Source organism: Platalea leucorodia, assembly GCF_965183815.1.
Source record: "Platalea leucorodia genome assembly, chromosome: 2".
Lineage (NCBI taxonomy): Eukaryota > Metazoa > Chordata > Aves > Pelecaniformes > Threskiornithidae > Platalea > Platalea leucorodia.
In genome coordinates, this window is record NC_138824.1 from 122,942,787 (window position 1) to 122,958,505 (window position 15,719).

Sequence of the window (15,719 nt, forward strand, 5' to 3'; positions counted from 1 at the left end):
TACAGTTAGTAGGAACTCAGAGGATAAAAGAGGTTGGCTGGACTTTTGCCTTCAGATCCAACTTTTGGACTCTGTTTCTTTTGCACTCTTGTACCAAATTAGAAAGATTTTTATCTATGTGATTTAAATCACTAGTCTTAATCATTGCTTAAGTGAGGAAACAAAAATCCTGGTTTATATAATGGATTTTGTTCTTGATTTTATACTTTTTATTTAAGATCAAGAGAAAATGATTTGATCGCTCTCTGATTTGATCATCGAGAGAGACTAATGTAGCTTTATATCTAAAAAATATCACAATTGTGCATTTAATGTTGAAGAAATCTTTTTTTTTTTTTTTTTAAGACAAGGTGTACATTCAATCTAGCTTTCTTGGGGCAAGTGTTATCATATCCAGGCATTATGATAAAGGCTTTAATTACATGATCACACTGATTTTCCACAAGAATGTTGTCCGAGGCAGTGAACAGAAAGGACAGTGACCAGTTAATGAGCTATTCAGTGTTTTTTTAATTGTCATTGCTGGGTGTGTGGGGCTACCTGATTTATCTCTTCGAGTCTTTTCTAACCCTGGTAAGAGGACTGAATTATTCATTTCCCTGTGGGCTTGTATATGAATGATGTTCAGCATGTGATGTCTAAGCACTCCATAAACTTCACCTTCATTATACTCTTGTGCTGTGATGTCTTAGTGTTACTGTCACTATACAGAGAGACTGAGCAAGTCTGCTGGTTTCAGGTGCCCAATCTGAAACTCTTGTGATTTTTAGCACGTCGTAAAAATTCACATGTTCAAAGCTCAGCTCTCCCACACCCACCAGCTTCTCCAGCAAATGAAGCAGAGGAACTATAAGCTTTTTCTTTTTTTTTTTTTCTCCTAGGCAACACAGATTTATGCTCCGAGCACTGCAGAGTGTAAGTAATGGACATCTGGAAAAATCCCGTGTGACCATGCCATTAAAGACTATCCCAATATGTAGGTTTGAGGATGTGTATGTCCTGGCTGACACCTGACAGTAGTAGTAATTTTAGTTGAAAGAGTTGATGTCTTTGGATTTCAGGCAAGGTATGTATGTACTAGCTCTTGAACTTGATGTCTGTAGAGATATGGTCAAAGATTCATTACATTCTCAATTTCAGAAAACAAAACAAATGAAAAAGTCCCAAACACCGAAAGCATTCTGCCCATTACATGTACATGTGCATTAATCTATAAATAAGATTATCCAGCTCATTTGACACGTGCATTTCTTGTACCACTGTATGGCATCAGCATGCATAAAAACTGACATGTAATTGTTTATATTGGCTAAGGGTTTTTTTTCCAAAGGAGATTTTTAGTGAATATTCATTCTGAATTTTCCCGGGTGCAATTTTCCATAGGAGAAAGAACTTACTGCTATTTATAATGTTCAACAGTATCTGAACTTCAGTACTGAGGTCACCAATAAGCCCAGGGACATTTTCCTGTATTTCTAGTTTTGTTGACTGATAATAGCCCAGTGCTGTATCTGCAAAAATTAGCAGTGGATGCATTAGGATTTATGGTACATACCGGCTTGTCCAGGTAAATCCAACAACACACAGAGACTTACCTTTCTGTGCCGAAAATAGAATTGTAGAGGAACTTAATTTCAGTGGAGCAGACTTGATTGCAATGTTGGGCTGTGAGATGTTGCCAGTCAAAGAAAATTCCTCCATTGTTTTTGTGAGGCTGCATTGAAATAATGAGTGGGATAAAAATTACCATTATTTTTTAATATACGGCTACAGGTTCAGTTTCTGAGCTTCCTCTGTGACTTGGTTCTCCAGCGGGAACTGCTCCTCATTCCCTATCTTCATCCTTTCTCCAAAGCAGAAAAATCTGGCCAAAATTGTTTATGTTGGTATAAACCTACTGAATCAATGAAATTGCATATTGGAGTTGAACACTAACAATGTCTTGACTTGTTCATGAACCACTTTCATCCTGAAAAAGAAGGGAAAATGCAGTTTACTACATCTGAAAAAAAAATGACAAAAGCTGAAGTTACCTTGTTGTAACATTGACAAGATTATTGTGGGTGAATTCTGTTTCGTTGGCATCCAAGAGTTGACTCACTGTAGCCATTACTGCCACAGATGCCTAAGACAAGCAGAAAAAAAGGCAATATTCAAATGCAATTGAAATAAATCACCCCATGTGCTACATAGTGGATGGGCAAAGTAAGAACACTTAATAAGCATTGCTTGAAAGTACACTCAACAAAGTAAAAAAAGTACAGGATGCCATTTGAGAGAACACAAGCTTTGCATCAATGGGTTCATAAATACCACACTTTTATTAATTTAGACAGTAAAGATTAAATTATTAACTTAAACATCAAGTGATGCTCGTATTAGAATTTCAGATATATACAAGTCTAAATAGCTGATAAGAAACAAATTTACACTCAGCTCTGAGAACTGACCCAGCAGTGATTCCACAAGTATGCACTCAAGGCTTCTTAAATAACTCTGCTAAATGACAAAATGAATGCATTTGGTTGTGGCGTTATGTACAGCTAAGAGGAAGGAGTGTTCCTTCTGCTGGTGGAGAGGGAACAAAACTGATATCCCAAATATTAAGCCACAAAAGTCTTATTTTAGTCTTAATAAGTCTCACCTGAGAGTCTTCTGAAATATTTGGCTTTTTCAGAATCTGCACTGCAATGTTCGCAGCAGCAGAGATGTTCTGTGTGGTCAGTTCATCTGGCATGGAGGTGAGGATTTGAGTGTTACTAGCAATAGCTGAAACGTTGCTGGAGTCCACAGTTTCAACCTGTTAGGAAAATGCCATTCAACAGAAAGAAAATGAGAAAAGGAAAGAGAGTCACCACTTTTATAACATTCTCACATAAAATCAAATTGTCTAAATTGTTTCTGTTCATGTCAAGTATGTGGCATTTGCAAATTCTCCCTAGGGGATGATTTCATGGACTCACAGTGTAGCTTGGGTTGGAAGGGAACCCTGGAGGTCCCCTAGCCCAGCGGAGCCGGCTGAGACCAAGCTGCTCAGGGACTCACTTTGAATATCCACAGCCTTCCTCAGAAACCTGCTTGTGTTTGGCCAGCACCAAGGGGAAACGTTTTCTCGTATCTAATTGGAATTTCCCATGTTGCCACTTGTCTCCATTGCTGCTTAACCTAAAACTGCACATCGAAGAAGAGCCTGGCCCCATCGTTCCCCACACCTTGCCATGAGGTAGCTGTAGGCAGCAGCAGGACCTCCCCTTTGTCTTGAGGTCATTGAGCTGCTGAGTCTATAAACTTCCGTACACCTTTCACTATTCCTTAAATAGCCAGAATGGAATTTTTTTAAAAGCCATCAGAGGAACTTGAGAAATGTCATCTGGAATAATTGTGCTTCTCAACACAGTGCTCATAACCCGCACTGACATTGGATATAGTGTCAGCTTGGAATAAATGTGGAATAAACCAAAGAAAATATTCTGGTGCTGGAGATGCTGATAAGAATTGCTAGAAACACTGGGTCCAGTTGAGTCAGTTACCACTTAATGGGCAGAGCATAAATTACTATAGTATCTTAAGAGTCTGAACAGAAAAAAAAAGATGAGGCATTAGCTGTATGTTATATGAAGGTATAGCTAGGAAACCATAAGACTTAAAGAGACAGATAATCTACTAATCACCAGGAGAATTTCCTTTGTAGGCTATGGAAACCAACTAAACAGTGTATCAAGTCATCCCTTTTCTAATCCAGTCAATGAATAGCTTAAATGAATAGCTGCAATAACTGAATTGTTCTCAAATTGTTTATGCTGGGGAGCTATCAAAATCAAGATTAATTCAATCATGCAGCTTTGAAGTGTTTATAAAGCTTGGAATGGCAGGAAAGAAAGGTGAATATGTTGCACAGGGAGGAAGGAAATTTGCATTTGTAAGTACTGGAGATGATATTATTTGACTTGAAAACATCTGCATATGCACCATGAACAAAGAGTACATCGTGAACGCCTCTTTTCACTATTCTTACTTCTGACTTTTAGCATGACCTTGTATTCAAAGTAAATATTTGTATTTAAAAGAAATAAAATCCTTTTAAACCTGGGCTCTGGGTCACTAGCACGTCCTCCTCCTCCTCCCGTCTCCTCGCAGCCCCCTTTGCACCCCCAGCTGCCCCAGGCTCACTAGATGGCAGCACGACATCACAACTCCCAGCAAAACCCCAAATTACTTATGGCAGCAGAATAACCTGATGTTGCAACTTTACGTTGTACCTTATTAGCATTAGAAATAGCTACTATTAATATTATATATTACTTTAGAGAAGATTTGACATTTGAACCATTTAGTGAAGGCTATGTACTGGGAAAATACAATATTGAGCTGAAGGGTTTCCCATCAAAGGATCCAGGGAGGTGAAGCATTGGGTCGAAGGTACAATAGTCAAGCAAAAATGCAGAATGAAAGGGATTTCTCTTATTTAAAGGGATTGTAGCTGTTTTCTTTTTTTTTTTTCTTTCTTTCTTTTCAGTTGGGACTAGTGATAAGGAAACGAAGCACAAAAGCAGAAGAAGAAAAGCAGTAACTGTCTGTAATGTGCTTAGTCATGTTCAGCTCTCCATGTTTTGTAGCTATGCCAGAGCTAAGCCTTAAAGCAAGGCTTAGGCATTTATGGATTTTATCAGGAAGAGCTTGTCATTCATACAAGAGAGTTTGAATTTGAATTCTTGAGGGACAGAAGTGTTCCGTCTGTGTTCAGCCGATCACAGGACTGAACGGAAAGGCTTTGCTCTTAATCCTTCCGAACGTGTCAGTGTCAGCATCGCTCCGTTCCCTCCTGCCAGTCCTCTCCAAATCCCTTCCACTTTCTCACCGAGCTGGTATCCTCGGTTGTCATCGCCTCCATTCAGAGGTGTTTGCTGTGAACTGGGAACCTGACCGAGGAAATTGCAGGCCAGTTAAGAAATATGAAATGGGATGCTGTGTTCAGGCAAAATAAAATAATCAGTGTTGGAAATTCAGGCCATTTGCAAAGCAGGCACATGCCAAGAATGCCACTGAAAAAGGCTTTGGTCATTCAGTTTGCTTTCTACAAAGTTTTAAGAAACATAACATGTCTAAATTTCCTGCTTCAATTTCCTATCACTTTTTTTTTTTTTCCCTTGGGATGATGCAGAATCTCAGACACTGTTTAAATAGTAACTTAAGATTACCTGTGATGCTAGGGTGTCCAGATTTTCATTACAATTCAGAATTTTAGGGGGCTCTAACGCAGGAGTTCTCCCTTCTCTGGAGCACAACCGGATTGCTATTGAAGTGTTACCTGTAATTTTGTAAAAGCAGAAAGATAGGCATTCAGTGCAGAGGCACTCACTCACATGCACATGACCTCATCAGGAATTAAAACTGTACTGTGGGTGCGACACCCTATCCAGTGTTATTTTCTGTTTGCGTGTAAAATATTTGCCTTTCAGTGTTACAAGTGACTATCAATTATTTAACTAGTTATTGTTCTTTTTAGAACATGTGTTTTATACTCATCTACACAATCTTGTCAGAGTGGCTGACATTATTCATGCCAAATTCAGATAGGTTTAGTTATGCTAGAGCTGCAGAAGGACATCCCTTAAACGGGAGGCACAGGCATCAGCACTGAGCTATCAGAAAGACTTTTTTTCATGTCCTGAAAAACATAGTTTATATGTTGTGAAAGAAATGCAAAGGGCATGTGGAGCAGCCGTGCAACACTTACTCCTCTACAAGGTCTCTGAAAGCTGAGACAGTTCGTGGAACCACAGCGGATGGAAAGCATCCTGAATCCTAATGCTAAATAGTAGGATATAAATAGATTATTTTTCTATCAAAAGGCTGGTCAGGAGCATATATTAACTGACTCTCAGCCCAGTCCCAGACAGGCATGGATACGATACTTAAATTCTCTGCATTTGGGGTAGAAAGCTGTGTGGAAAGGTTTGTGCTCCTGCTGCCTGAGCTATGCTGTTCTGGCTTCAAACACTGACCTCTCATCTAGTCTAATAATCCATCATCTTTCACAAACCTTACATTTACTTTTGGGAAGTAGAAGTGAAAGGAAAGAAACACATACCATTCACAGTATCAGGTTCGCATTTTTCTTTGGAGTTGCCATATTTACCCACTATAATCCGTTCAAAAGTAAGGTTTTTTATAACATTTTCGGAAATGTTCCCTGTGAAAGTACTGGCTTCACAGAAATTAACTGCATAGAAGAAAAAAAAAAAAACATATATGCAGATCAAATATTTTTAGTACAAGGACCAATTTTCAAAAATAAAATAGTATTGAGACAATAGAGGCTCATTGAATCTTTTGCACTAAAGGAAATAAAAGCAGTGGAGTAAATATTGTCTAAACTCAAGCTGCTGAGCTGCTACAAGTGATAGCTATGAAGTCACTGAAACTCTAAAAGCCCATACTTTTTGCCGTCTCTCCTATTTTCACTGTCTTGGTCCTAGAAAATTTGTTAAAGATTATAAAGCTTCGCTTCCAGAGTCTCGTTACACAGGCAGAAATCAGTTTTGGTAACCTAATGCTGCAGAAAACAGCAGGAGACAAAAGTACATATTTGCTCCAAATGGGGTTTGGACAATTAATGGGGGACGGTCCTTTGGTGACTCTGACCCACGATGGGTCAGATGCGGCTTCTGGTGCCTGAAGTCGCTGCCCTTCTCCCTGCTGGAGCGGGACGGGGTGGCCACCCCAAACCCCACGTCTTGTCTAAGCACCTGGTACTGGCCACGTCTAAAGGCAGGATGATGAGCTCAGTGGACCCGTGGCCTGACCCAGTAGGGCAGCCTATTGCGTTCTCATGTCATACCATACTGCTGTAACTTAACACAAATTTACCTTGCAATGCTGCAAATGCTTGAACAAAATACTGCAGCACAGAGGCATAAAATTTTTGCTTGGTCTTAAGGACTTGCAACATCTTGTTTTTGCTAACTTTTGCTAATTCGGACCACATTTCAGCTGACTGTGTCCCATTAGCAGGACTGAGTCAAAGAAGCATACTTATGGCCGAGGTCCTGAGGGGGGCTCAGGAGACCTGGAGTGTTCTCCGTGTTCTGGCACAGGCTTCCTTGCCAAGTCACGTAACTTTCTGTGGGTCTTGTTTTCTATAGGGTCTCAGTTTCCCATGACACAATGATACTTTCCTTCTATTGAAATGGTTATGAACAAATAAGGATGCATGACTCTGCAAAGATTAGGTCTGCTTTATAGCACCATACCTGAACCTCGCTTGTAATTAGCAGTTGTTGAGGTGTCACAAAAACGTGAGGTGGCAGGAACTTCTGGAGGGCATCTAGGCCAAACAGAGGCTCCACATCCTCACTGGGAAACATGTTCCAGTGACACTCTGCCCTTCTAACCAAGACATTTCTCTTCATGCTCAATCTCAACCTCTCAAACTGCAATTTATGACTGCTGCCCCTTGCTTTACCTTCTGGTTTGGATTCAATGGTCTTTGCAGCTCCCACTCAGTTAGCTGGAGCTATTAGCTCTGCCCTCAGCCTCCTCTGCACCACACTGAACAAGCCCAGCTCCCTCAAATGCCCCCTCTGGGCCACCTGCCCTAGGCCCCTCACCATCCTCACCGCATCCTGCCGGACCCCCTCCAGTTTCTCCAAGTCTTTTTAGCCTGGGGTGCAGGGGGGAAAGCTAAGCACGTATTTCCCAGTGGTGCCTCACCAGTGCCAGGAAGGGGAGGGTAATAATGTCTGTCAACCTGTCTCCCTCCACATAGCACAGCCGCTCTGCCGTGTTTGCAATGAACACACGCTGTTGGCTCGTATTGAACTTGGCATTCACCGTCACTCCCAGGTACTCTCCAGCAAAGCTGCTCCTCAGCCAGCAAGTTCCTGGTCTGTAGCAATGTCCCTGGCACACAGATCGGCACTTGTCCTTGTTGGACACTGAGGTTTCTGTTGGCATGATCATCAGGTTTCTCAAGGTTCTTCTGCATTGAAGTAGAAGGCCTGAGGTAAGCCTGCCTGGCTTATGGTTCCCCCAGTCCTCCTTCTTGCCTTTCTTAAAGGTGGGCATAATGTTGGCCTTTTTTCAGTTCTCTGTGGCCTCCCTTGATGACCACAGGTGACAGATAGGAGCCCCACAGTGACATTGGCCAGGTCTTTCAGCAGTCTTGAATAAATCCTGTCTAGACCCATGGATTTGAGTACTTTTGTGGTGATCCTGCCTTCCTTCTGACAGATGAAAGCCAGGAAGAAGTTGCTACATTCATGCATGAATACATATGTATTCATACATGCGTACCTATTCAAGCTTTATATTTTAACTTTCTAGTTATTCAAAGCTTGATCTGAAAGTGTTTTGGGCTGGTTTATATAGATATCTATACTACTTGGGTTTGGACCTATAAAAGAGAGTCCATCTGAAATAAAATTGTTTGGTGCTTTTTTCACCACTGATGCAAATCTCAAAGTATTGCAAATATTCTGACTTCAGTAGAATTGCTCCAGAATTAACAAAAAAAAAAAACCAAAAACAATCAAAAAAAGCAAACAAGCCACAAGTAGGAAGAAAACCAGGCCCTTTGTCATGATCTGTGAAGGAAAGTAACCATGACATAATGCACAAAAGGAATGAAATATGAGCCAAGTGGAAATTTTCCATCACCATTGGAACAAAAGCAATTGGTTTACAAAAGTTGTCTACCCTATGTGCCCTGCTCTCTCCTGCAGGCAATAAACCATATCACCACCCCTATACCCCCCAAACCCTGCCTTCACTTCCTTCCAGCTTCCCCAGCACCTTTAGCACTATGTTCCCACACTTTTTCTGCCCTATCATGCCTCAGCACCCCCCACCTCTGTGTCCTACATCCATCTTTAGATTCCCAATACATAAAATGTACATCTTATTTTGTTAACTGGTGGAGAGGAGGCAAATGTCATGGGTAGTTAAGAGCTATGCATCTTAGAGGCTAGACTAGATTGACTGGCCATGTGGCTCCCACTTCCTCACTGCTGGCATAAGTCTCCTTGCCTTTTTCTCGGTGAGGTATTTACAGGGTTAGTCTTCTGTACCCAGCTAGTGATATGTGCAAAACTCATAGGATCTCAAGACCTTTAAGACCTGTAACCGTCTAGTGAATTTAGTTGAAACTGGTCGGCAAGTTAAAGTTGCCAAGAAGGTGGAACAACAGACAGATGGGCAGTATAAATGTTCCTCGGGAAAACAGAGTAAAATTAGATTTTGTAAATGGAATAATGTTTGCTATTATTTCAAGTTAATAATGCCTGTCCAAACATTCTTACCTCATGTATTTTAATAACTACAGTTATTAAAATCTATTCTTTAAGGCAATTCACAGCAAATCAAATACAGAATACCAAAGGACTGAACATAGGGAATGACAGAGTCATCATAATCGTTTGTTTCCAGTGCTGAAATCCCAGCCATGATTATTTTATTTAAGCCAGCTTCTCTGGAACATTTTGCCCCAATGTTCCTATCCATCATGAACCCATCCAATCTGTCATTGTCTGTTGGATGTGCTACCCATCCTGTCATAAGGGAAATGACATGGGAGACCTGAAGTTTCCATCTACCTAGCAGTCTTCACCAAGAATATTATCCTGGGTAAGCTGCAGATCTTTCGACATCCTTCTGACCAAACACGTGAGTTCATTTGACAAAGGCGCAGATGACATGACGGCATATCCGTGTGTCACACTGGCCACAGTGTGGGTTGCTGGCTTGGAAAGCGTGAGCTGGGTATCTTACCAGCTCTGGAGATACTGTGGCTCAGTGAGCCGGCACTGTCCCAGCATCGGCTGGGAGCACCCGCTCCAGTTACGGCAGTGCAGAGATGCTGTGCTGTGGCAGAGGTGACTGAAATGGGAGTCAACCAGGCCAGTGCTATGCCAGGCGTAAGAAATTTGGCTCATCCAAAACCAGCGCCAGTGGCGGCAGGAGCGGAGGCCAAGCATTGTCCTGCAGGGCACTGAGCTGGATGGTGTCCCTTAAACACTGGCAGATCCAGACACAGCAATACTGGCCACTAGAGGTCTGAATCAGATTTTCAAGTCACTGTGATCTTCAAGCAGAGGAATTCAAACAAAGGCCAAATTGGCTAGAAACAGGCCACAGACAGTTGAAACCTGTAATGTCTTCCCCAGATATATTACTCATTTGAAAGAGCAACAGAAGTAGGTGAAGGATACAGCCTCACCTATCAAGAAGAGCCACGTCACCGCTTGCAGATCCAATCCTGCTGAGCAGGTCTTGGTGGAGAGGGGGGAAGATCAGGGGCCGCCCAAAGCAGAGAGTTTCACAGAAATAATGCCAGCTGCCCATGCTGCCTGGCTTGTACTGACCTATCTCACAATGATATCCCACCCACTCCTCTGGGCACACGCAGGCTCCATCCTGACAGACGCCACCGTTGAGGCAGAAGCACGGACATACCACGATTTCCGTAGTGTCTGTGTAAATAAAGAATCAAGAGATATATATATATCATTAATACAAATGTAAAGACACGTATCTATCTAATTTGATGAAGGAAAGAAACAAACATGATCTATTTGAAGCTTCAACTAAAAATATTCAACTAAAAAAATATGTGTCCCACAGTCTCGCCCATGTACTCAGTCATTGGTCCCTCCTTGCCCCTAAAACCAATGGCATGAATGTGGGGTCAAAGCTTTCAAACAGGATTTTGTGTTCCCACAACGATGTAGGTGGAAACAGTTTTGTGCAGCTGCTGGACGAAGAGGAGTGATGGTGTGGGCCTCCAGGCTGCCAAAAGCTCAAGCTGTTGAACCTGTGAAAAGCCCAGATTACTTCTGCAGGATTTCACAGGAGCAAGAAGGCAAAACAGGGCCACAGATTCCCAGTGCTGAAGAACTTGGGATGGTAACAAGGATGTGGATAGTCACACACCCAAGAATCAGACAGAGATACTCTGATTTAAGACAGGCATTATAGGATAAAGCAGATAAAAACCCATGCCCCAATCTCAGCAATAGCCTCTATTCACAATCCAGGACGGGTGCCGATTTTTATTCTCTATTTTGGCAGAAATAGTGGATTTTGTTCAAAGTAGTCATTGCACAGGCTGCCGCAGCTTCAGGAAATAAAAAAGCACTGTATGAGCAATAGCAGAGAAATTGCAAATCTTAGACATTTCTGAATATACCATGGTATTTGCTGTGTTTGGCAAGCTCTGAAAATGTTAAGGTTTCTTAAAGAAGAGACTGGCAAATCTTGAATGGCTAAGGGGTATTCTGCAGCAGAAATTGCAACAGGGAAGGGGTTGATGGATCTCAGGCTCTGAAAGATGGGTCCAAGACCCGGGGGATCTCCATGGACCAAGGCTTCCTCACAGTCAATCTCATCTGATCCCTAAGTGAAGGATGGAGCTGGAATCCCTTCCCATAAGGTTCATGGTGGAAATTGTGCACCTGTGCACTGGGTGCAGTGTATGTCTTGAAATAATGCAGAAAACTGGAGCTGAGGACTGCCATTTGATCTGACATTTTAGTGCCTGTGTTTTGAGACGTTGACAACTAGAGCAAAGCCAGAAAATTCAAAAACAAACAGTGCTGTCAAGAACACACATGCTATTGCATATTTCTAATGTTCTCACTGAACTAAAAAGATTGCCTGACTCCTTACTCTTTAATGGAATTCATATAATTGGAAGATTATTGCAAACTATAGGGGATGTGCCACGTGGCAGGGGTCATTCTGTTCTTGGCACACATCGCTCAGCTTTTGCTCATGTTGTTGCTATTTAGCATTTGTGTTTCAGGCTGTCTCAGCTACATTACAGCCAGATGTCTATGATGATAGTGGAATAACATCTATGTGTCACTAGGTAATGTCTCCGCTAGCCATCAGCTTTTCAAAACACATTGTCTCTCTGTTGGAAATCTTACAGAAAGGAAAGGAAAACGCCTCCAGCAATTGAGATTTGGGTGGCCCAAGCTAACAGCTGCGGAGAACGGCTATATCTGGGGGAGCTGGGTGCCTGGTTGGGCAGCTGTTGCCAGGCACGTGCGTGTGGCACATGGGGCCATGTGGAGAGGAGCGACACTGGGGGTCAGCCACTTGCTTTGGATTCGGAGCCTGGGAACCCACAAAATACTGGGGAACCTGCAGCACAGCTCCAAGCCTCTGTCTTGCCTGGTGTACGCGTGCCCGAAGCAGCCAGGCAGAAGGCGACACAGCAGGGTAATCGGGCACAGAGGATCCCGAAACCAGGGAGGGAGCAGCACTGCCCTGCAAATGCACAGAGACCGGAGGAGCGGGGCAGGGGAGCGGCTGGGGCAGCCTCGGGCGGGAGCAGTGCTGGCGGCGCTTCCGCAGCCGGGCGAGGGTGTCGGGCTTGGGCTTTGGCACTGTTAGTCACAGGCTGCGAAAGGAGTGTACGGAAAGGGAAAAGTGAAATGTTTTATCAGGCTGACACTCCTTTGAAAGCGGTAAAACAGAAATGCACAAAGCTGTGGGGTAAAAAGTCCAGTGTTTACCCCTGGAGGTGCAGACACAGCTGCCACACAGCCCGTGCAGCAAAGGGCAGGTACCAGCAAACAGCATCGGCCTTACCTTTGCCTTCCCCAAGAGTCCCTCTGCAACAGTAACGTGACGCTCGCGGGATCTGTTAACGCTGGTCGAAACTGTGGCTCTCTCTAGTGCTTCCTGGTAACCTTTCTTGGCCTACTGTTCAAGGTCTCACGTACCATTGTAAAGCGTTTGGTTTTGTTGCAGAGGGAAAGCTGTGTTTCACAAATACGAATTGCTGAGCTGACTAATGCAGTCACGTCTACCCCCCATGCAGTAAAACTCATCAGGCTCCAGTAATTGTGGCATTGGCTTAAAATCATGGGGTTCCTCCGTTGTTTTTTTTTAAGATTGAGAAAACATCTTCCTTTTATTTGTCTTTGGCTTAATTTTTGCAGACATTAATCAAGAATCACATTGATTTTTGACCGTATATATTTTTAAACTAAAACGAAAAGATTCTTGCATAATACTATGTCATCATGAACTGTTAGGATTTTTTTAATCAAACATCGTGAGAACTGTTAATGCTAATACTTGTGGTTAAGGTTTGAATAAAGAGGAAACACTACCACTACACACAACAAGCAGTGCGTCAGATGGGCATGGAGGCATTCTCCATCCCTGAAGTAGCTGCAGTTTAAATCCAGTTCCTAGCAGCTTGTTTGCCTGCAGTTGTGTAAATCCTCATCATAAGCAGAGGTTGCACTGAGAGTTAACTCCCAGCTCATCTGGGTTTAGCTCCATCAAGTCAAACAAAGCGCTGGGCATGTACTTACATTAGCAAAGGTAGATTATTACTGACATATGTTAAATAATTGCTCTTTACTTATGTGCCATTTCTTGGGCTTGACTGTGTTTCCTCCCTACAAACATCTGATAAATCTCTTGAAGTAAATATAACCTAATGTGTCCTCATATAAACTTTTCCCTAGGCTTCTTGGTCTCCAATCATATCTGACTCCCTGCCGGACAAGCAGCCAGGAGTATCTCATTCTTTCAATGAATTTTGAATATAGATCCATGCATAATTTTGTGTCATGTCAATATAGTGAGTATTTTGCTGAGAGGAAACACTGACCAGTTTTCTGCTCCAAGTTTGCACACGGGAGTGTCTTATGAGGGTGCATTGACCTGATTTTCAGATATCGAATGTGCAAACCAATATCTCCGATATTCTTTCAACAAATTTTTCTATAATGCAAGTTGTAATGAAAACATGAACAGGTGCTATACGGCATGTTTTGCTGATATGCATGCAAACATATAAACGTATGTAAAGCTAAATATTTCCTCTTTAAAACATAATTTACTAGACTAGCTAGAGGTTTATTTTTGTCTTTTGAAAAATAAATCAGATTTCTACTGGAAGAGTGAGAAAATTTCAAGACATTTCTCAAAGCTCTATCAGAGGAATCATGTTACAAGGAAAATACTCCAGAGACTGTTTGTCATCCTATTCTGTTTTACAGCAGAATGCAAAGTTTGGGGTACTTCTTTAAACATCAGCGTAAGAAGAAAAATGTTTCCACCTAAGAAGCATACAGCATGGATGTAATAATGTTCATCAGCAATGATGTTTAAATACTTAAGGAAAGGAAAAAGAACCCAAAGAGCTCAAATAGAGCTCAAGTAGGGTAAAATTATATTTCTTACCTGTTTTAAACCTGAGGACAAGCTGCCAAATACACAGCCCCCAAAGGGTCACGGTCACTGCACAACAGGTAATTCCAACCAATATTCTGTCCCACCGGAGTGAAGGCATGTTGTGGTGCAGATTGTCTGCTCTGCCATAAAATGGTATTATACATCCATAACCTTGTGATGGATAAACTATTAACTACTTATCTAGTGCTAAAACTTTAACCTTTTCTGTTCCACTCAAAAAACAAAAAAGTTTTGGTGGAGAAGTAGCACACCATTATTTCTATCCTTTTCCACCTGATAAAACATTTCACTTATCAAGGCATGAAATGTCATGTCTTCTACTTGCTATAGGAAAATGTCCCAGCTCAGACACACAGCTGCATTTATACTGATAAGAGCTAGAGCCTGTTATTTGAGTGCACAGCACGGCTCAGAGCCATGCCAGCAAACCTCTCTTCCCTCCAAGCAAGGCATCCCCATATGTGTATATATATGTGTGTGTGTGTGTATATACATATATATATAGCCTCCTGGGAACTGACTGTGGTTCTCAAACTAGACCTGTACGTGGTGTGGGGGGTGCTGGCTGGCATGGGCCAAAACCATGCCAGGCAGTGTGCTAGCACCTGAGGGATTAGTCCTGAGGGATTAGTCCTGTTGTGTGGCCTCGTTCGTTTGCTAGCACAGCCATAATCACCGGGCTCTGCAGCGGGGAGGCCAGGCAGGACCCAGGGAGGAGGCTGTGGAAGGGCGAGAAGAAGGTCTCTCCTCTGCAGCAATGCTCCCCTTGCGCTGAGAGGAGGTAGAAATGCTGACTGTATTAGGACTGGCCTAGACCAGGCACTTGGCACGCGCTTTCAGGAGAGTAAATGGTATTTCCATACTACATAATGTGGACAGGCAGTGCAGAGCCTTGTTGCAGCCGCTCTGTGCACCTTCCACCATTAAATACGGTCACTCAGCAGGCACTGGCATAACTGGGAATAAAATCTTTGTCTTCAGATTCCCAGGACATCTGATTCATCTGGAAAGGAGTGGGGAAGAAAAAGAAAATGGGTAAAAGGCACAAGTAAAATGTGAAGCGGAAAGAAAAGTTACACCACCAGAACTGCCAAAATCAGTGTCGTCTTCTACATGCTAGCGTGTTTCCCACCAACAAATTAAAAGCTAAGAGATGAATATCACAGTCAAAGTAAAGAGGCAAATAGAGCTATTTAAAGAACTAATTGGAATAAACACTGTCTTTTTTATCATCAGTGATCAGTGGATGAATCCCCTGTGTGTGAGGAGGAACAGTACCTTGCTTTTACATGGTGTTCTTCATTAGTGAGGAAAGGAGGTTTGTTTGACTTTTTTAATTACCGAAGCACTTCCATCTCCGTTTAAAACCAGGGCTCAAAAAAATGATGTGATATGCCAAGGATGTACAGAAAACCAGTCAAAAAAAGGGCTCAGGTCTTTTGGGATGTGGCCCAATGATCTAGCCACTAGATACTACTGCTACTGCTACTGCTAGACACTAC

The 15,719-nt window shown here is 42.4% G+C and overlaps 1 protein-coding gene across 1 annotated transcript in view; it reads right to left on the bottom strand.

Moving 5' to 3' along the window:
• Nucleotides 1-14,314, bottom strand: part of ADGRG7 (adhesion G protein-coupled receptor G7) — a gene marked incomplete at both ends in the record, with an annotated part of 28,952 nt that extends 14,638 nt beyond the window's left edge. The window contains 8 exons of the mRNA XM_082336582.1: nucleotides 1,398-1,511; nucleotides 1,596-1,714; nucleotides 2,034-2,125; nucleotides 2,645-2,800; nucleotides 5,199-5,308; nucleotides 6,092-6,223; nucleotides 10,362-10,469; nucleotides 14,206-14,314. Of these exons, the coding sequence (XP_082192708.1) occupies nucleotides 1,398-1,511; nucleotides 1,596-1,714; nucleotides 2,034-2,125; nucleotides 2,645-2,800; nucleotides 5,199-5,308; nucleotides 6,092-6,223; nucleotides 10,362-10,469; nucleotides 14,206-14,314 (940 nt within the window). The remainder of the gene's footprint in view (nucleotides 1-1,397; nucleotides 1,512-1,595; nucleotides 1,715-2,033; nucleotides 2,126-2,644; nucleotides 2,801-5,198; nucleotides 5,309-6,091; nucleotides 6,224-10,361; nucleotides 10,470-14,205) is intronic.
• Between the last annotated feature and the right edge of the window lie 1,405 nt (nucleotides 14,315-15,719).